Source organism: Anopheles maculipalpis, chromosome 2RL (assembly GCF_943734695.1).
Source record: "Anopheles maculipalpis chromosome 2RL, idAnoMacuDA_375_x, whole genome shotgun sequence".
Classification (NCBI taxonomy): Eukaryota; Metazoa; Arthropoda; class Insecta; order Diptera; family Culicidae; genus Anopheles; species Anopheles maculipalpis.
The window spans coordinates 80,345,338-80,367,251 of record NC_064871.1 but is presented as its reverse complement, the minus strand read 5'-3'; the positions used below and the strand labels follow the sequence as shown (position 1 = coordinate 80,367,251).

General features: G+C 41.7%; 3 protein-coding genes across 3 annotated transcripts in view; 1 reads left to right on the top strand and 2 right to left on the bottom strand.

Annotated features, from left to right (window-relative positions):
- Window positions 1-10,647, bottom strand: part of LOC126568598 (probable salivary secreted peptide) — a 380,437-nt gene extending 369,790 nt beyond the window's left edge. Inside the window, exon 1 of the mRNA XM_050225097.1 lies at window positions 10,641-10,647. The gene's annotated coding sequence lies outside the window, so the exon portion shown is untranslated. The remainder of the gene's footprint in view (window positions 1-10,640) is intronic.
- Window positions 1-21,914, top strand: part of LOC126567958 (MOXD1 homolog 2-like) — a 507,834-nt gene that overhangs the window by 297,418 nt on the left and 188,502 nt on the right. The window lies entirely within an intron of this gene.
- Window positions 12,741-21,914, bottom strand: part of LOC126567933 (MOXD1 homolog 2-like) — a 52,260-nt gene continuing 43,086 nt past the window's right edge. The window contains exons 8-9 of the mRNA XM_050224303.1: window positions 20,059-20,227; window positions 12,741-13,049 (exon numbers count right to left, since the gene is read on the bottom strand). Of these exons, the coding sequence (XP_050080260.1) occupies window positions 12,741-13,049; window positions 20,059-20,227 (478 nt within the window). The remainder of the gene's footprint in view (window positions 13,050-20,058; window positions 20,228-21,914) is intronic.

Below are 21,914 nucleotides of genomic sequence, written 5' to 3'. Positions count from 1 at the left end.
TCTGTGAGAATGTGCCGCGGTAAGCATAACTTCAAGGCGCGAGCGCGCAAGGCGATAGAGTTGAAATTACCCGCACAACAATCGAACCTGGCGGAACGCGTAAATGTACCAGCATGCGACTTTTCGAACCATATCGAGAGAGTGGTTCGTGAATTTTGAATCGTTTAATTAAAGTGGAAAAGTTTTATCATTAATATCAAATTTATGTGCGTGCCGGCGTGTCTGACAATCGACACAGAACGAAACGACGGTACCCAAGAAACGGGTAACCTGGTATTATCCCACGTTCGACTTTTTCATTGGCACCGGGTTTTTCAAGGTTTTGCGAACCGAAAAGTGTCGAGAATTTTGTACTGTCGATCGGATCTTGTCGGCGTGATAAAATGAGTCCTTGGGGGTGGATGTGCTGTACGGGTTGGAAAATAATCGAAACGCATTTTTCGCCTTTATCTCAAAGAAAACGAACGGCCCGGCATTAAATGGATTGCAATTAAATTAATTCGTCCGTTATTAATCATTGAAACGTGCTGGTGTTCTCATAAATGTATCAGCAAATTAAAACACGGGACGATGGTCGAGGCAAGAATATCAGATAAGGTGAGTGAATAGGCGAACAAAAAAACTATTTTTTGTATTGAACTGATTGATTATTTTCGATGGAATACATGCAAGTTTTTCTAGGTCGTGTGAAGCAGTCCGCAGCCTAAGAACTCTTCAACAAAACTTCAGCAGATACATCAACGTCTTCAACATCTGGTTTGGGAAATAATTGTTTTTACGGTAGCGAAGTTAGATAAAAACGATTCCTTCATTTATTATTGAACCTCACACATTGGTGCCTTAACTTCGCTTCGCTTGGTTTGTATTTGCTTAGGCTTTGTTGATTAGAAAGTATGTTTTAATTTTTAATGTTTGGAGGTATTTTTCTATCGTAGAGTAAATAAATTTTGGTGTACAGTAGTGATGGGTAATTTTGCACCAATTTTGGTAGCGGCTCCGGAAGGTTAGGTGCAATACGTTTGGAACCGTATGGAACCGTCCGAAACGTTTTCAATTGATTGAATTTGATGATAGATAACCAGTGTAGATTATATCACCATATCATGGACGATTTAAAGCGCTGCGGAATTTCAATGAATGTACGATCGAACGATTCCGACGGTTTTGAAACTGCCGACTTGCGGCTCCGGACGGTTCCGACGGCTCCGGGTGGAGCCGCGGTTTGGATTTTGCCGGAATCGGAGCCGTAGTTACAACAATCCGAAGTGATTTGGAGCTGTCTGTGTAGTTTTGAGAACCCATCACTAGTGCACAGGCGTTAAAATTCGATCGGAGGTTTCCCGTCTCAGAGGTTGTCATCTTTAATCGTGTCTCTTAACCATCAATAGTAGTAGTGTCGTTGATCTACAGGTAATATTCAACATTTGACATCAATTTGAAGTCATACCTTCACAGGTAGATGCACTGTTAATAATTGTATGATGAGCTGAATCAAGAGAAAATGTTAACAGGTTGGCTGATAAGTCTAACAAAGAAAAACACATTTTTTGTCAAAATTCGTTTTTATTATTCAACATAGTTCCCTTCAAGAGCGATTCAACGATTATAACGACCTTCCAATTTTTTGATACCATTTTGGTAGTACTCCTTTGGTTTTGCCTCAAAATAGGCCTCAGTTTCGGCGACCACCTCTTCATTGCAGCCAAATTTTTTCCCTGCGAGCATCCTTTTGAGGTCTGAGAACAAGAAAAAGTCGCTGGGGGCCAGATCTGGAGAATACGGTGGGTAGGGAAGCAATTCGAAGCCCAATTCATGAATTTTTGCCATCGTTCTCAATGACTTGTGGCACGGTGCGTTGTCTTGGTGGAAAAACACTTTTTTTCTTCTTCGTTCTTTTTTCGTTCGCCAAGCAACCAAAAGTTGCTTGACAAAAGACGCTCTGTCTCACAAACTAATTGACATACAGACGTCAAATTTTGACACGAATCATTTGAAGGTTGGTGCTATATAAAAATAATATGCATTTAATACTAGCGGCGCATTCTATGTGTCAGACCGGGGACTTATCAGCCAACCTGTTAATTTGCTTGACAAAAATTCCATGGCATAAATATAGCTTGTATCCTTAAAAACTAATTGCATTTAAAAGCTGCCGTGAGCCATCAAACGCACCTCGTAGATTATATTACTAATTTCTTTTCCTTTATGTTGCTTCTAGTCCTATAATTTCCTATTCTGTTTTAGTGAATGATACTGTCACCGTTCACAATCTATTATTGTTCATATCAACACCCTGCAAGCATGTAAAGTTTGACTGTACTAGACGACGAGGTGGTCAGAAGGTAAGGTAACTGCAACGCCGAATTTCTCACGGCAAGACCGGGCTTCAAATCCAAGTCGGATCTCTGTAGTCCTCACTACAGAGATTGACTACGGGAAAAAAGCGATTAAATGGCGGGCGTGATCTATTAGTTCGTTAAGCCAAAATGAAGCAGAAGAGGAAGCAGTTTTAGACTAAACAATTAAAATTACCAATCCATTACATTTTAATAGTACACAAACGCTCAGATATAAAATAAAAAAAATTGCTCTACACAACAGTTGAACAAAAATCAGCCTTCAATGACATTTTGATGTCCACAACACTGCAAAAAAAAAAACACATCGAAAACGAACAAAACATGATCTGAATGAGGATTTGCAATCAACATTGTGTGTACATCAGCATAAATACTAATCGCTTTGAAGTTGTAATGCACGGTAGAATGAAAATCAAACGATTTAACTTCAATTTCGTATTGGAAGGCAACCGTACAAACAATTCTCGCTGTACGTTGAAAGGAAGAAAAAAAAAGGAAAATATTCCTTACATCAGCAAAACGTAAAACCATAATGCAAAGAACTTTTGCAGACCACATTATCAAGAATCGCTCCTGTAATGCGTTCTGTCTTTCCCACTTTTCATTGGGGGTAATCGATCTCACTCCTTACTTTAGCAATACGGGGGAAACAACAGAGGACGTGTCAAGAAAGATTTGATTCGGCGATTGTGCGGTATCGCTTTGCTAGAGATGCTGGGGAAGCTCTTTCATCTTGTTCCCTCTTGTTCGACCTCACACACACACGCACACCATTAATGCGCGTCTAATCCTTCGCCTGGCCCCGGACAGGAAACACATGCTCTAATGGCATTATTTGTACACCCGAAAATAAAACCGATGGGGGAGAATCAACATGTTTCTCTGTGGTCACGGAGGTGGGTGAGTATGTGCGTGTTTGGTAGATTGTAATCCTCCCGTGTTTGTGGGTGGACAGTTGGAATAATTTTATTACATTTGTGCAAAAGCAACATAACCGCCACAGATGGTACGCTCCTGGTGGATGTGTAAAATTTCATTCGATTTGAATTCTACTCACAAGAAGTGCCATTTTTCATCTCCAATCTATTGTGATCCCTTTTTACCCATAGCCACTTCTAATTACCGTTGACCTCAGATACGCCTCCATTCCTTTCGCACTGCTTTTATTGCATGCTAGGTGGTTGGTGGTTTTTAATTTAGAAAATTGGCTTAGAAAATCGATCGTGCAACTTTATTGCCCGGGTTGATGATGGTCGTGGTCGTAGAAGTGATGGTGTCCGTACAACAATAAACATAAGATTTTACGATGTTGCCGATGAGACGATCAACCATCAACCTCACTCACTAGCCCATTCATTAGAGTGTAGTGATTATTGTGCAGATTAGCTTTTCGGACTGTTTATTGCGCGCGCTCTCTCTCTTTCTATATCCCTATCTCTCGCTCCTGCTTTTGATATAACTAGATAAGTAACATTAAGGGTCACATTTTCAGCATAATATGTGCACATTAAAACTAAAGTACAACCACACGATGAACATTTGAAAGAAGAAAAAAAAAAGCTAGCAGAGAGTAGTGATGAATGTAATTAAGCGATTAATTCCAACCCGCTATGAAAATTGCGCCTGGAGGTTATGCTTTAAAAATGCTACATTTGTGCCGCATTAGATGATTTATTCATAAAACCTCATTTGTTTGAATCGCCATCAACACAGCGACAAATGTATCCAATGCTGGGGACGCGAAATAAAAGCAAAAATAAAAAACTAGCGATACATCCCTTCCAACCCCAATGGTGGTCATTAAAATAATTTGATTGGTTGATTTTGCTCCAGTTATCTTTTTTTTTTTGCTGCTTCGCATTATTGAATCCTCTTCGTCATGATTTTTTTGTTGCTATTTTTTCATTTTCATTGTGGCACACTGGCGTTATTCATTTATTTAACGAGGGAGGAATAAACACACCGGACCAGGATTACCGCCCGGTTTACATTTGGTGAGGGTACTAATTATTTGTTTTTGTTGGCAAGCGTATTGAGCGCATTTTAATTTATTGCGCCGTCTACAGCTTCGTCCGGATATCCGGATGCCGTGTGGCCACCGTTTATCGGCCGTTGGTTTACCCACTTGCCCACTGATCAGCTCACGTGCTTCCGGGATGTTGTTTTGAGGTTTTAGGGCACTCTCTCGCGCTGAACACTCACAAACAAAAGAGCGAGTTGGAACGTTGTCGCTGAATAGTGGCGAGCCTTGATTTGTAGCTTGAAATTTCTATAAAAGATTTGTGCTGACGGGTTTAATGACATACCGATCGGAAGTGTGTATAGTTCCTCGCACAAAAACAGACCGCGACTCTAAGCTACTATTTTGTTTGCCATTATAACTGATTGTGGTGCTACTGTGGTGCGGTTCAACGCAATGTTTGATCAACAGTGGGATGTGGGAATATGTGTATTACACAACAGTTAAACTGCAACAAAAAAGGACATCAACAATAGCTAATTTCATTTCACCAATAGATAGCAAAGAATCGCGGAAATTGGCCACATAATGTGCAATAAAAAACGCATTAAAACACATTTGATTGATTTTTAATCACACACACACACACAAACTCGGCACTACTAATTTAATTGCATACCAGGTGGTGATCAGGTGGTTAGGCCTCGCCGCTATGCCTACATCCGGTACATCATTACAAGTTAACGCGATATTACTGCACAATGGGGTGAAAAAAAAATCAACACTCAATGCTCAAAATGGCCACTAACGAAATGACCCACGGTGATGATAAAATTATGTTTATCTAATCAATTGAAAACGTTTCGCTAGTGAGTGAATGGGTATGGCTAATAGTGATAAAAATGTAGTGTACTGGCGCATGCAAATTTTATCATACACATGATTAATTACCTATTATAATTCCACTACCCAGTATGGTTAAGCAGCGTGCATTAAAATGGCGAGTTTCAGAGGATTTGATTGTAGAGAAAAAACAATTGTGCAAGTGTAATTTTAATTTGTTGATTTTAAACGCTTTTTAAGTGTTAAATAAAATGTTACGATAATCAAAGCATACCATGTCCATACCAGTAGCTGACAATAAAGTAAGGTCTCCAATTTTTTTTTCATAGAAAATGACATTTATTTACAAAAAGCGATACACCGTTGGAAAGGCCAAGGTCTTGGCTACTTTTCTACATAATCGCCATTTTTTTCCAACACCTTGCGCATCCGCACGATGAACTTGTCTATGCCGGCAGAATACCACTCTCCGTCCGCCTCGCGCAGCCAGGTGTTGACCTCTTTCTGAGCTATTTCGGCACCCATCGGGCAGAAACTTTGTGATACTGCAAGTTGTTCACAAGGATATGACGGATTGTTTCGCTGCTACACACTCCTCCAAGCTTCTCTCCCAAGTCCCTAATTGTCGCACGGCGGTTTTTGAGCATTTCTGCCTCCACTGCTTGAACAATCGCATCCGAGACCGACGGTCGGCCACTTCTCTCCTCGTCGTGAACATTAGTAAGCCCGGAATTGAACTCGCGGCTCCACTTACACACGTTTTTTATGTCCATACACTTTTCCCCGTAAACTTCAACTAGTTGACGATGGATTTCAATAGGTGTCACCTTTTTCGGACTCAAAAAACGTATTACAGAACGCAATTCGCACTTGGACGCTGACGCGAGGGGCACCTCCATCGTTGACGGCTGCTCAGCCAAGACTGATCGGTCGGGGAAGCCTCACCCAGCAGCAAAGTGGTAGTGGGGGAACCAAGGAACACGGCGGTGTTGCCAGATTTCGCCTAGCGCGTGATCCGGCGAAGTTGCAGCGTTGGAGACCTTACTTTATTGTCAGCCCTCGTAGTTCCTTTTGCTCTATATGTGTTTTGTCAGGTTATATCACATTTATATCAGGTTTGAATTTTTGTTGGTAAATTAGGTGAATTAGTGGCCTTCCCTAACTGTCTTCTTCGATTGCATGAATAACACAATAATCTGGTTTTCTTATGTCAGCATTACCTTCCTGATATAGATCTCCTTCAAATGGTTACGTTTTAAAAAGGAAGCTAGTTATGATAGAAGACACCTTCTTTTAATCGACTTTTTCTTAATATCGAATCTGTATGGATGTCTTCAAATTCTCAGAAAGCTGTACAGTGATGCTCATTGGATACTACTACTACTACATCACGTCTATAAGCTACTGTAACCTAGGACAGAATCCAGATAGAACTTTTGATGCCTCTGGCAGCTAGTTTTTGGCATCCTTTAATTGATTTCAACCATATCTAAATATTTAATCTTGCGTTCGAGGACTCAGTCGTGATGGAATTAGACACGTAACCGTTGGGTCACTTGCCCAATACCTCTTTCTTGTTGCTGAGGTACAGGTTCACCTGATCCAGTCAACGAACTCGTTGTGCTACCCTAAGCCTCGTGCCGGGTCGCTGACGAATACCCTATTGGCGGAGCATGAGTCCGACTTCCTCATAACATCGCCATCGTATCCTGCCAGCCTTTGCCACCGTCAGGATGTCCGGTTCGCCGTACAGCTTTCATGGTTCATCCTTATCCTCCATATTCTATACTCGAACACACCGCGAAAGATGCTCCGAAGGATGTGTTGCGATACCGTGCGATATCAGTGTGTGATATATATCTTACATTTCGTGCGGAATCGAAATTTTCTGCATTGTTATACATTGTTATACGGACTCATTTACGACCTTGAGGTTGTCGCCATCAACTAATACGCTGCTTCTCTACACGGCCCTATCCTCCGGCAAGAAGGTATTTCATCTTCGTCGCATTGATCATCAATCCAATTCATGCTGTTTCACGTTTGATTCGGTTTGATCTTGCCGATGATGCCAAAATTGTCCGTGAATTGTACCACGGATGGTTTAGTATGACAACTGCCCAGACAACAATATTTGAAGAGTAGACAGGAGCGTCCGTCCCATTGCCTTAAATCTCTGCGAGATTCGTACGATTCTCTCATCCTGCACTGCATCTCTCCGTTCATAATGGCCTTCAACAACCGAATCTAGCATTACAGTTGCCTCCGAAACCCTAGAAAGTCACGTTAAAATGTATGAGCTGAAAGCAGAAAATAAAAATCCTTTGCAATTTTCAATTTGACGTTCAGTAAAATTCAAATGCCAATAGAAAATACCACACACTGATTAGAAGTCTTTCAAATTGTACATTATGGAACAATTTTAAACGTATCTAAATTGTCCCCTTAAATCACTGTATTCAATCGATTGATTAATGTGCTCGCAACGAAACAGGAAATGCCTGCGTATCATTATTATTAAGCTACATATCAATCAAAACCGCTTTGCCATTGTTCTTTTTATTCTCTTTCCTCCAAAATCTCATGAAAGCGTGGACTGTAATAATTATGATTTATTTCATACTGCCGGGAAAAAATCCCTTCACACGAAACGCACACCGAGCGGATGCGTAATGACCTACTGAAGGTATCTGTAACATTTTGCACAAGCTTCAGACCACTGATGTCCTTTGATTTAGGTCAATAATGAACCTACCCAGCTAGTGCTCGAATGAAGTTCCTGTCTTAAAGCACTGACTCCAAACCTCGCCAATCACTTGCATGATTGATTGATATCCTAACAGCGCACAATCACACTCGTACCAAACGCACCAACAGTACGCACGCAAGCAGAAGAACGCATTGGGTGAGCAGCACAATTCCAACAGGATCACTCACGCATCAAACCTGTCATTATGGTTTGAAGATTTGCTTTTTATGGACAATGGAATGATTTCATTGCTGTGGAAGAAAGCGGCATTTCGGGAGCGATTTATCAATCGCTGTTCTTCGCGTACTTCGGTAGCTTAATGTGTCGTTTCTGGGTGGAACAAAAAAATCCTCAAAATGGCATGCAATTTTTAACAACGACACCCATTACAAGGGAATAACTGGTTGGGCCCATCTGCTGACTGTGGCTTTCCCGGTGATGGCTTTTATTATTGGACACTTTGCTTCTGCGTTTTGTTTTTCTCCCTCGTGTCCGGAACGTGCCCACGATGTATGCTGTTGCATGCCGTTTTTGTTCAATAAAAATAAAATGAATCATGACGACACAGTAAGCACGAGCGTTCCGTCAGCTGTAGCCCTCCACCTCCGAGCGCCCATAAAACGATTAAGCACGACACGTGCCTTCGTGAGTAGTGGCGGCGTGAGGACGCATATCAATCCACCGCACACACACACACACACACACACGCTCACACGCAACCAACTGACAATGCTAACAAGGAGCTGGGCACGTGCACGTACCCAGTATGCTTCCGGCAAGCCGTGAGCAAAAGTCAAAAATCGACACCTTACGGCAGGATGACTTCGGACGTTGTGCGTCGATGTTGAGTCTTGCGGCTGTTTCTTTGTGATGGCGTTGCGATGAAGTGCGATATTCAATTAGAAATCGAATGACTACAAGAAATTTGCCCTGTATACATTGACTTCCCGTCCACAGGAAGGAACCAGTCATGGTTGGAAATGTCACAACCTTCCTGTAGGAACTGCTCGTCTAAGGCAGGGCCTTGGGGCAGCGAGCAGCAAAATTACCCTTTCGTGTGCGCCAAATTGCGCCAAATTAGGCACCAAAGTAAAAATAGAAAACTCATTTCAACTGGAAAGAATTTCCCCAAACACCCCAATAGCGTAGAATGCAAGGGCGTCACGTTGTAAAGGCGCACTAGAAGGGGGTGGCACATATGGATGGATGGCGTCCTTTAAATTGACCTTTTTCGTGTCGCGCATGTTAAGGCACACACACACACAAATACACTCATCGAATAAGCAATTTAGTGGTCGTCAGACGTCTAGACGTCCCGTTGGGCTGCCAGGTATCATTAGGCCAGGTTGCACTGTCTAGCCCTTCCCGAGTCCTGTCGTGCGGAACTTCGTAGACTAAGGTTCCATTGTTACAGATTCGTTTCCAGTATGTGTGTACGTGTGTGTGAGTGCGTGTGTGTGTATTTCGATTTGTACGTGTTTCTATCAACCACACACGCACAAACGAGAGTGCACGTGAATGCATCCCGTATGTGGGCCGAGAAGAGCGAAACGACTGCATCTCTTCGCCATCGACTGTAACGATGCGATCAATTAAATATATATACCGAGGCCATATTCGAGACCGGTTCGGCAAGTTCAAGTCGTCCAGCACGTTGACCATACGCAAACACGCAAGGTACGCACGCACTCACATCTCATCCTAGGGTAGGAAAACGGTCAAGGCACTGAATTAACTATTCTCTGATGAATTGCGTTTTTGGCTTCGATCCATCCGGCAATTCGGTGCCAGGAATCCGCACATACACTCCTGGCTAGGACGCTCACGCCTACTGCTGCTACTATCGTGACGAACTCATTTCTGGAAAGCCCCACGGCAGACCCCGGAAGGTGCATAATTTACGTTTCACGCTATCCAAACCAAACGCCACCAGGACGTGAGCGTGTGTGCATTCCCGGTGGGATTTTGTGGGCAGCGCACCAAACACCGTACACGAGTACGAGGGCGCCACTCGTACGGCTCGTAGTGAAGATTAATTATCAGTTTGTGGCTTCGCGTTGAAGACCTGGCAGACCTGGGAAACTGTGAGTGGTTGCATCAAACAACGGATTCTGATAATACCTCAGGCAGAAGCGCACTGTTACTCGGGATGCTAGTTACCGACGCGTTTGTGAGTCGATTCGATTCGATCGGGTACTTTGTGATGATGAAATATTTGCCACGCACGGTGTACGGCGGCTTAATACTTTGCGTTGTTTTTGCACCAAGCCTCCGGTTCAGTCATCGGTCGGTGCTCTGGGTATTGTGTTGTTTTTGGCGTGGTTGTGTAGTCGGTGTACTGCCCACTTTCCTTTCGGGAAAAACCGATCGAATCCATTGCAATTATTCTCCGTTAGATGGAAAGGAAGAAATCGACGATGGAACCGCTGGTGGTTTTCCACCGATCGGGGGATTAAGGCTGGTCCTGTTCGTACCATCCGATAGCCATCGGATGGAAGGATGTGGATGTACTGTAAACGTGCAGCGTAGAGCTTATTGAAGAACAAAATTAATTTCATAACTCGATTGTGTTGGCTTGCGAGAGCTGTTGGAGTTGTTAAATTAGACAAATAATGTGATGTTGCTAAGTGGATTGCATGATTTCGGGCGTTTTATTGGAATGTGTCAATGATGAATAGAGTTTTAGGTTCGCTTGTCACTGGTTTCTTAGTTCGGTATTAAACCAAACCCGAAGCTTTCTTTTGTTAACAGTAATACACCATCCGACTATGTGTTGTATAGGATGCTTTAAGAATGATAAATTACAAATTTAAGTTACTTTTAAGACATTCTGGGAAATGTTTGAATGCCTTTATAAATAAAAAAGCGTTTAAAATTACATAACTTACACTTGTTGCTAAGTAAACTATACTCTAATGATACCCAATTTATACCTTTTGCTGAGTGAACTATACTTAAATGGAAATTTTATGAAGGATTGCATACCTTAAGGAGTAATCGAGTTTTAACTCGATTTTTATGTTGAACATCGTACTGATTCTCGATGTATGGGGGAGTCAATATTGTATGGCGTGTTCCGATGATTAAAACGATAACGACGCCGGTCTTCACTCAACAGAACTAGGCTTCAAATGCCATAAGGATAGCTTTCCAGCAGCAAGGATTGTACATTAAACTACATTGTATCGATAATTCTCGCAAGCCATCAAATTGCCAGCAGAACACGACAGGTCATTACACCAAGAAAAAGATGTTAACGAGCATTCAATCACTCTTTGCAGTTATTTGTATAAAGTATTCGTGTTGGAAGAAGAAATTACTGAAAAATTAATACCAATTTGTTAATGAATGTGCACATGCATACAATTTTTTGAAAAAATAAACCTTTGATATTTTCCGACAGTTCTATAAAGCGATGAATACATCTTTCAAGTCCGTAAATACCTCGTAATAAAAAAAATTAAATTGAATCGAAGAGACCTTAAAGTCTTAATTCTCATCCACTAAGAGATAACAAAGGAAAAAAGGCCTAGTCGTTAAGGGAGCCTCTTCCACTACAGGACAACGTCGTTTATGAAGCCTCTTCTTTCACGAGTCTTCGGAGTCGAAGAGACCTTATCCATCAAGAGATGTCATTGTTGAAGAATCATCAAATCGTCGTCTCTATCTAAAACATAAATCATTCCAGACACAGAGCCAGATCCTTCATTTGGTCCAGCCGTTACCGAAAAGAGTTGTTGCACACGAAGCTCAAAAGGTCTTCTCAACTGTAGATCTGCCGCTCATAATTCTTTTAAATCAACTTACCTTTTACAATTTCTTCAACTGCTTCAGACTGTGCAGCTTTCTCATGCCTTATTGCTAAGCAAAACCAAAACAAGGCATCGATCTGTTTGACATTTTTTTATTATTCCATAATCACTTTGGTTTTTCGGGCGCTTATTTATTTCCGTTTATCAGTTTTAGAGTGCACTCTTCGCATGGTTTGCTTCCATTTTTTGCTTTGACATTGTACAATTCTAAACTGCGCCTGCGTTTATACTATTCACTGTTGCATTAGCTCGCAGTAGTATTCCCATTTCCTTCGGAAACAAAGGAACTACAGATTTCTTTTAATGATGATGATGTTGGTAATGATACGTCTTTGACACCTATCGGTTTTATTTTTGCAATTATTTTAGTTTGTTATGATTGCATAAAAGAAGAAAACAAGTTAATTATTGATTGAAAGAAAAACTGGAGTATTAAATAGAAACAAATCAATTTTAAACACAATTATTAAACATTACTCAACGCTTATATTGCCACGGGTTATGCTTTGGAAACGTTCACAGTGACTGCTTCCTGCTGACTGCTGCTATATTAGTAGGGTTTACACATTCAATGAGATTATATACATGCATCATGTGTGTGTGTGTGTGAGTTTGTGCCGTGTTAAATGTAGTTTTAGCTTCCCTTTCGTCTCCCTATACAAATCATCCTCGACACGCAGCGTTCGCTCTTCTCCCAGAGCTGGATGGTGTGCCAATATTCCGCACCGTTTCATACATGACATATTTACAGATAAGCAAAGTAAAAGAGAGAGAGAGAGAGCTAGGGAAGTACTCCATCCGTACAGCAAAACCTTCCGCTCGCCTAAAACGGGCTCGGTACAGTTGGGCGTACATATTGTTTCCGTTTCGCGCGCGGGCTAATGAGCTTCCGGGATGGGATGGCAAGCGGCGTGCGTGTGTCGTCGATAAGAGTGTAGTGTATTTATTGCTTTCCGTATGCTTGTTTTGTCTCACTGCGACTCCCCTGCCCGGGTGGGGGGGGTGGCCGGCTCTTTCTACTGTAAAGCGAACCCTAGAATGGCGGCCACCGTTAGGGCGAGGAACGATTCGAGCAGCGTTGAACCGGAGCTACGACCGACCTGCCGATGGTTGGTGGTCGGCGGCGTCTGTTGACCGCTGCGGGACATTTTCGCCTTCAGATCGGCATCGATCATGTTGGTCGATTCGTGATCGTCCATCGCCGGCATATCGATCATGTTCGGTGTGCCCGTCTCGGTAACTAGGTTGGTGTGAATGTTTCGACACCGGTCCACCGGTTTCCAGTGGCGCGTTATGTTACTGCTGAACGATTCCGACTCGATGCCCTGTGGGGAGGGAGGGAGAGAGAGCAAAAGAAAAAAAAACAAAGAAGGAGCGTGAAAAAGTTATCCGAGGTAGACAAGAGAAAACTCTAGCAATATAAAGGGAACGAATTTTTATCGAATTGAAAATTTCATCACGTTTCTCACGTCGGTAAACCCACTTTGCTGTTTAAATGTTTCGGTCGAGTTTCGTGTTTTCCCACCGGGACTGTATCTTCTCTAGAGTGTCCATTTATTTTTTTGCAGTTCGGAGTGTGTGTGCTTGTGAAGGGAGAATCTTTCGGTCTTGTGGCGTGGTAAATGATACCACTCATATCTAGCCACAAAAATACGGCCCTCAACCCGGAATGTTTTTCGATCGAAAATCCACAACCAGCACACCAGGCAAGGGAGCACAGGAGAACTGGAACAGGGACGCGGATGAAATTGCACGAGATAAAACATAGAAACGTTCTGGTCATTTGTTCCAATTCGTTTCCTCGCAAGACGGTTCGTACGATGGGGGCGGGCAAAGTTGCATCGTGCACTTTTCATTTGTGGCAGTGTGTTTCATGGCTTGCGGCCACATTCCGTTGGATGGTTCAGGATATATCCATCAAATAATGGACGATGGACGATGGCACATCAGCTCGGGATCAGTGAGTGGGAAAAACGGGCTATCGGTATGGTTGCTTGTAACCGCATACCAATTACTAGCACCATTTGCACGACTGCACAAGGAAAAGTAGTAACAGTATGTGCAGCCTCGGTAGATCAGCAGCAGCAGTCGGTTGCCTTCGAGCAAATACAAAAAAAAAAAAAAAACAATACAAAAGTATTTCTTAACGAGAACGGACTCTCTTCAGCGGTCGGAGTTGTGTTTTCTTGAGCTGAGTAATACAAGAAAGGAAAGAAAGTTTCATGTTTCTTTCATCTGGTTATGGTTTGTTTTCGTTCAGTTGTTTTGTGTACTGCAAGATGAGTAGTGCAATGGGTAGTGAATTGATTAAATTCGAAAGTGAAGCGATAATAGCACAAGGGAGCCTTGATGTAGGCTTTTAGGATGCATACATAAAATTTGCGAAACTGTCTGTAACATGCTACCTAATGGTTTTGGTGTATTTAAAAGTGTCTCTTTCTTATTTCCTCTAAAAACTTGGTTATCCAAATGAACAAAGGAGTGACTGTAAAAAAAAAAACCAAAGAGTTGTGTAAACAAAGCTCCTGCATTTATGCATTCCGAAATGAAAAAAATGAATTTTAAACAGCACTTTGTATTGGAGTACGTCAATGAAGTATCTAAATTTTGTACAAAAAACGAAATCATAAACATACAACAAACGCCTGAATGTGGGCATGCAATTAAAATACTTTTCAAATGTTGGTTCTAAATGGAATTTTTAAAACAATTGTGCAATTTTTGGAAATAAAATTCATTATGCTATCTAATCAAAGGGGAAGTAAGATGCAAAGAAGTAGTCAGCCAATGAAATTGAATATAATAAGTGAAAATTTTAAAAATTCAGACAATCGGCAACATATTTTTGTATTTTTAAAGTTTAAAATTTCAAGGATTTCTTTAGATAGTTTGTCTATAATTTTGAACATAAAAAACCACACAAATGTTTTAAAAACATGGTTCCGAATACTGAAAGACCTCCTGAAATGATGGTTGATAGATATTTATCATAGTCTGTCCATTTTTATTGTCCATACTAAGCTTCTTCTTGAAACTTCATCTCGAACGATTACAACTCATGATTTATATTGAAATTTACTGATTTTTATAAACTGTTTCTCATTACACTAATATTGCATTGGCAAGTCCATTAGCAAAGTTAAAATTGCAATAAAAAGCAGTCGAATGTAGGAAATTTGCAGTGTATAAAAATATTTTCTTCACTGCGCATTTTATTTAAATGTGTCTTGTTATATGCTAAGAATCATTGGCATTTAAAAATAATTAACTATAAAACGATGTTGACGATTTAAGAATCTCCCGCAAAGCCTTCACCAGTAAGCACTTCCCTCTAACCCTTCCAAAAAATTTTCAACCCACCGAAAGGATGCACTCTCAGCACACGGTACGAGACTAGTTCTCGTGGCGCTATGCCGCAAAAACGGAATCATTACAATCCGTGCCGCACTTCAGTTCGGCTGTAGCGAAGAAACTTTCCTAACGAGCTCTCGGGGTATTTTCCTTTCCCTCTCAAGTTTTGTTTCACATTTTACGAAAGCGAAGCAAACGTCTAGCAAATGTTCCTGCAACGTTGTATTTTCCTTACAAGATGCTGACCAAACCTCAAACCGGCCAATGGGATAAATTACATGAGCACAGAAGGAAACCAAATAGAAACGAGCTGCGCTTAAGGAATATGGAAAAATGGTGGCTACAAAACAAACAAAAAACACATCCCACCACCCCATAGTTGTTGGTAGGAAAAGCAAAAGAAAGGAGGGATGGTAAACAAACTTTTGTGCCTCAATTATTCCGTTTGATGGTTGAACCCTCAGCATCATGCGAAAATGTCCCTACCTCTGCAGATGCAATGCTAGTTAAAGGTTGCAGCTATGCTTTTTTTTGGGTCGAGATTAGCGTGGCTGTTTGAAGATAGGCAAATATGGAAGGAAGGAAAACAAAACCGAGCAAGGAAAAAAATATTAAAAATGTAATATTTATAAACTGAAAGATGGTGTGAGGCTGGAGATTATTTACTGAATTGCGTTTTTCATGCTTAGCTAGAAGCGTGAAGGCATACATTCTCGGTGTGTATCGCTGTGGGTTGGGTTTTGAAACTATAAATACAAGCGCCTATCGCTTTGGTACGATGAGTATGGTGCAGGACCTAGATGACGATCTAATGTTTCCTCACCCGCCCACATACAAGCGTGCATTTGTACGCCGAGAGTGAGTGGAAGTCTTTATGCTTCTTCATAAAGCAATCACGCACAGTTTCTTCTAATCATTACCATCAATGGTTTTATTATGACGTTCCATCCCGTTGGTTTTCGCTTTGCCACGGGACACGGTAGTCCATTGCTCCATACCGGAGGGGATTTTGCGGACAAAACTTCAAGTGCTTGGTGTTCTACTTCTTGTACTCATATTCCCTCCGAAAGCCCTGAGAGAGCTGAGCTGAGAGTTTATGATGTAGTAGTTCCTTTTCGCAAGTGTTTTTCTTACGTGCCTGTTTTTCCCATCCTCATCCCAACCTCCGGCCACGCATTTCCCCCAAAAACCATTGATCCATTCAAACGAGGCCTCTGATGTCTGGACATGGAGTAGGAGGAGACAAAAAAAAATCTTCACACACAGCTACACAACGCACGAGAACCGAGGTGGCAAAGAGTGGAGGTTGGGTACTTAAAAAATGTCTCGACCAACATCATCATCCATCCCATCCCATCCAGTTCTGCCCCCTTTCCCACGCCAAGTTTTGAGTTTGAAAAGAAAACCCCTGAACACACACACACACACAGTTCCTCCTGAAGGGCAAATAACAAAAGGAGTAGAGTAGCAGCAGCGCGTGTGTGTGTGTCCGCGCGAGTGCTTTTGAAACAAACATCAAAGGGATGCCGACATTACAACATATCGAGAATAATAGCGCCAGCACAGTACGGTTTGGAGTGCTGTGTGTGTTTTTTCTGCTGCTTTCTTCTGTTCTACTCTGCAGCCCTGTGTAGCCGTGACCAGGAGTCGGAACCGATGAAGCTTGAGCCTTTCCGAAAGGCGAAGAGTAGCAATGGGAGTGTTTCTTTTGAGAGGAATGACAAAGACTGAAGATCTTGTACACGTTTGGGACATGACAGGGAATGGTAGACATTTACATTTGTGCATTGGTGGATGCTGGACTTTGAACTACTTTTAGAAACGAGCAAGAGAGATAGGAAGAGAAAGAGAGAAAGAGAGAAAGATAGAGAGAAAGCGAGAGAGACTGAGAAACGTCTTCATTTGCGCTATCCGTTGCAATGGATTAGTGTTTCTCGTTATTGATGGTAGATGGAGCTACTGTTGCATGAGAGAAAAGAAACTGAAGGAGCACTAACTAATTAAAGCTACTAACAGCAAGCCTTTCATTTTCTGTGTAATTGTTAAGAGAGCTATCCTAGATGTTGAGCGATTCAGCAACTTATATATTTTAATATTTCTATAATAAACCCTATAATTAGGGTTTGAATATATTTGTTAAATTGTCGACTATTGCGAAAAGGCCAATAATAACATGGAAAATTTACCAACACGATATAAAATGTAGATTTGGCAGGCCATTAATTTATGAACCATTATTTTTCTCTTCTACATTGCTTAACATCATCCAGGACGTGCTAAAGTACTTTTGAATAATAATTCACAAAACATCAGCTTCACCATCTCACGATTTAATAACAACGATCCTAAACAAATTCTTCAGACCGTACACACATCGTGTAACAAGGCAATTTTTCAATCCACCAGCTCATCAAACAAACAAAAAAGTGCAAGGAACCCTTTGATGTTTTGGGCACATCATGCTTGACATTAGCGAAGGATAAGCCGAAAAAATAAAAACACATCATATCAGTATCCGTGCTTTTTTTGTTTTCGGAGAGAAAAAACACGCAAGGGTAACGTAATATCACCCAACGAGAACAATGTCAAACTCTGTGAAAATGGGAAGAGTGCAGTGGCTTAAGTACAAGATACCTACGCTTACACACATACAGGTGCACCGTGCGGGAATGTTGCATTCCTGGTGCAACCAAACTGTCTGCCATGTGAAACAGGATGATTCGGTCGAGAAGAATACAAAAACATAGATACAACGAACCTTTAACATACCGAAGTAATGTCCTTTGATGTCACTGTGTGTGCATAAGAAGTCGTTGTGTCGTTTGCTTTCGGGTTCGGGCAAGCATACTCCAAGCGTGTGCCTTAGTGGATGGGACAATGCGGCAAACGGTGCACGGTTTGCCTCTCATTAGCGCTTAACGCTTGGTACCATCGGCTGCATCCAGTGGAAAGTGGTAATGCACGTTCTTGTGTCTTTCGCATGCTGGTAAAATGTGTTTTATTGAAACCTGCAGCTATCACTAGCCCTTGTAAGATAACTCTATCGTCTCTATGAGTGTCTGTGTGTGCCTGTGTGAGACACAGTTTGGTTCATCTTTATCTAGATCTTTTTTTTCTCGCACAAAACTCTTTAGTGTAAAATTGCGTGTTTCCGAAGGATGTGTGCTTTTACTTTGATGTTAGTCTGAAGAACGTTTGTCTAGTGTCTAGTGGGACTTTCTTTTCACATTCTTGCACACTAGTCCAATAATGTAAGTAACGAAAAGGAAGGATAAAGCGTATATTTGTAACAAGAGTTTATTGTGTCCTTGATTCTCAAATATCATATGAGCTTTTCAGTTGCTCTTGCATGGGGGCCATGGTTTTGGATGCTGGATTTCAAGATTTTAGTAACCTACCTTAGCTACCTTGGTTTTATTTAAAATGTCATTTTGGAAAACAAATTTTCATCACAAGTTAAGTCTTCAAAATCCGAATGAATGAAGTGGAGAAAAAAAAAAAGTTTTGAGCTCTTTCTGTACATTATTAGTATTATTCTGTACAAAATTAAATTATTTTTCTGAATGACTAATCTCCTCTTAAAAATATGTTCACTCAAAATAGACACTCATTTTACGCTTATCGCTCATCTCGTCTTTTTACACTTATTGCAAAGAGGAACAAGGTGAGTTGTTTTTAAAGTAGCCAAATTACTTACAACTTTATTAATTTTTCTAAACACCTGCCTTCGATTGGCTTAATTGACTTGCGTAGTTTCCTACCAGTGGGGAATGGCCCAGATCAGAAAAGAGCCCTGGTCCTGTCGTGTGAGGATCGACGTCACAGTCGTCTACATCACAGGATCGACGAACTCAAATTCGTTTACTCGAATTGAAGAACTGAAAATTTGAACTAAAATTTGTAAAATATGGCCGAAGAGGTAATTGATTCTAACATGAGACATAACTCAGAATTTGCTTATAAAAGCAAGAAAAAAAAATCCCAAATCTTTGTTAATTTTACTTAAATGTCTCCTCTTTGTTAATTTTCGAAATAGAACCATTTATTTCAAGCAAAAACTATCTTTGTTGCAGTAGAAAAGAAAACACACATACACAAAATCGTTCCTGTAAGCCTCACTAAACTCCGGGACTCACCCCCACGAGTCTCGTAAGGATTTTGCTTCATTTGTAAAACGAAACTAGTAATATACACATATCGTACCAAACTGGTTTTTTTGGTTCGTGACTTTCCCCGAAGGTACTAAAAAGGGATTAAAGTGCAGGGAAAGGGAGCACGCACACCACATCTCGTGCGTGTGGGCAATGCATGGACTAAAGGGCAGATAAGCCCAAACATGCGAGAAATCCATCCAAATCTTCCTCCACACACGTGTTGCTAGTTAGGGCTAGGGTGGAATTAAAGTATGTGTGTGTACGGGATAGAATTCCTGTATAGTTTTACATCCCCTTGAAGTTGTCACGTACTGCTTCAATACACACACACACACACATGTCGAAAGGAAAAAAAATAATAAAACCTAAATACGACGGAAAGCCAACTCGACTGTAAAGGGCCAAAATTGCTCCAGTGGGGAATTATATGTTATCATTACCATTTTTGGAAGGCTTATTTAAAAGTTTTATTTCATCCATTTCGATCCCTTCCTTCTTCTTCCCTGAGTACGTGGAATACCGAAGCCAGTCAGGCGCTCATGGGCGGAACTGTCGAAGAAAATCCCACACGTGCTTCATCGGTACACAAACGAAACCCTGTCATAAACTGTCATGTGCAGCGCTGGCAGGAAGGATTAAAGGGACAGGTATTGGCAAACTCTTTACCCTAGCCGTCTTTCGTGTGTCGTAATGTGGTAGTCAATTGAAAGCGGCTCCAGCAAACAACCCATGTCTTTACGTATTAGACATCTCGAACGGGACTTCGGGAAAACCCGTTTTGTAGATTTTCCTGCATTCCCTTCCCGAGTTTAAAACACTGGCAACTTACCGGTAGCATCGTGTTGGTCGGTGTCCAGCAGAGTGGCTTGAAGGAACCCTGCCTGGTCGCGTCCTGGAAGCTCTCGAACTGATTCTCCCAGTCGTAGGATGTGAGCCGCCGCTCGAGCGTCATACCGGCCAGCTCGGCCGGGGAAGCTATCACGACCGGATTGGTACCGCTGTGGAAGAAAGCAACGGAGAAGCGACAACTGTACTCATAGCACTTTACGGTGTGGTTTTGGTTCCGGTTTAAAGCTAAATTCACAGTGGCAGGCCACACACACACACACACAGAAATATCGTGTAACGTGCGTTAATCGATTCGAGGATCGAAGTATAGCAACAGCAACAAATAATAGCAAATAACCTAACCTATCGGTTGCTAAATTGTGTCCAAAAATGCTTCTCCTATAGAGAGAGAGAGAGAGAGAGTGTGTGTGTGTGAGAGAGAAAAAAGAAAGAAAGGGGGAAAATAAGTGACAGGAAACCCAAACCAACCCATTACCGGTCTTCAACATGGGCCTGGAATATTAGTGAACCGGACAGTTTGCGGTTGGCGATGGGTTTTTTGGAGCAATACTGGAGTTCAACCCCCCCCCCCCCCCCCCCCCCAAAATAGGATAAAACTCCGAAATTTCCTTTCCGCCAAAAAACACCAACCGTATCACAGTTTTTTCTGTTAGGGAAAGGTAAAAGGTGTGCTAATGGATCGGCTGCACACCCGTCGAGCGTGGTTTGAAGATAACGCTTTGCGTGTAGTACGTGGATGCATGGGTTCTGCTTTTTTTTTGTGCAATCGAAAGGACAACTTTCGGTTGGGTTCGGTGGATTTTGTAACAAATTGTTGCATAGTACAACGGTTAGTTTACAGCGGTTACGTGGCCGGTTGGAATTTGGAAATGGTTTTCCACCAAACTACTAACCTACGAACCCGACCCGGATGTGGTTTTACGCCGGGAATCAACTGTCCATTCATGACGTCACAATTGGATTTTAGCTTACGCGAAAGGTGAAGGGTTTGGTCACCATAAAGAATCAATTGACTGTAAAGTGCTTTGTCGTTGTTTTAGTGGGACAATTATTGGAAGCTGTAAAGCCTTGCGGTTTTAAATGAAGGTTGTTGGAGACAAATGCTGCTTAAGTTAATAATTATCTAAATATTGCATAATTTGAAATAAATGTGTCAGTGAAATTAAAGCGGAAGTTGTTAACGAACGCCTCTACGTTTATGCTGGCGAGTAAACTTCAAATGAAGATTTTCAACCGTCGGAATGTATTCATGTGACGAGGTTGATATTCATTTTTTCTGAGAAATGTGATCCGGACACGATGAGATATCCAGTTGAAGGCCGGCGCCTCTATCGTTGTTGCCACCGAACCACATTAATCTTTTGTTTAAATGCAAGGTAAAAGACTCTTGCTCTAGTAAAACCTCTTGCTTCACACGTTCAAGGAGTCTAAGTTTTACCTTTTTTGTGCCAACAGGAAGTCCGCACTATTCTGTACAGAACAAACTTTGCTTCACTGTGCTGAGCTGTGTAACTCTGGCCGAACACACGTCCAATTAGATTCGTCAATTTTTCAAAAACCATATCAACCCTCACCAAATCACCAAGATTGATCGCTCTGAGCACTCATGGCTCAAGGCGTGCATGTGTGTGTGTGTGTGTGTGTGGTTTTCTTCAGGCTTCAGTGTTCACCTTTGCCAGTACACAACAGTGCCCTCAATTAACAGAACCGTAACTGGTTGGCGGTGTTTTCGAGTCCTGTGGAAAATCCATTTTTCTATTCACCCGAGATTAATAGCCGAGCCGTCAGTGGAACGCCCGTATGGGAAGGATTTCGTTGGTTGGTTTGGTAAATTTC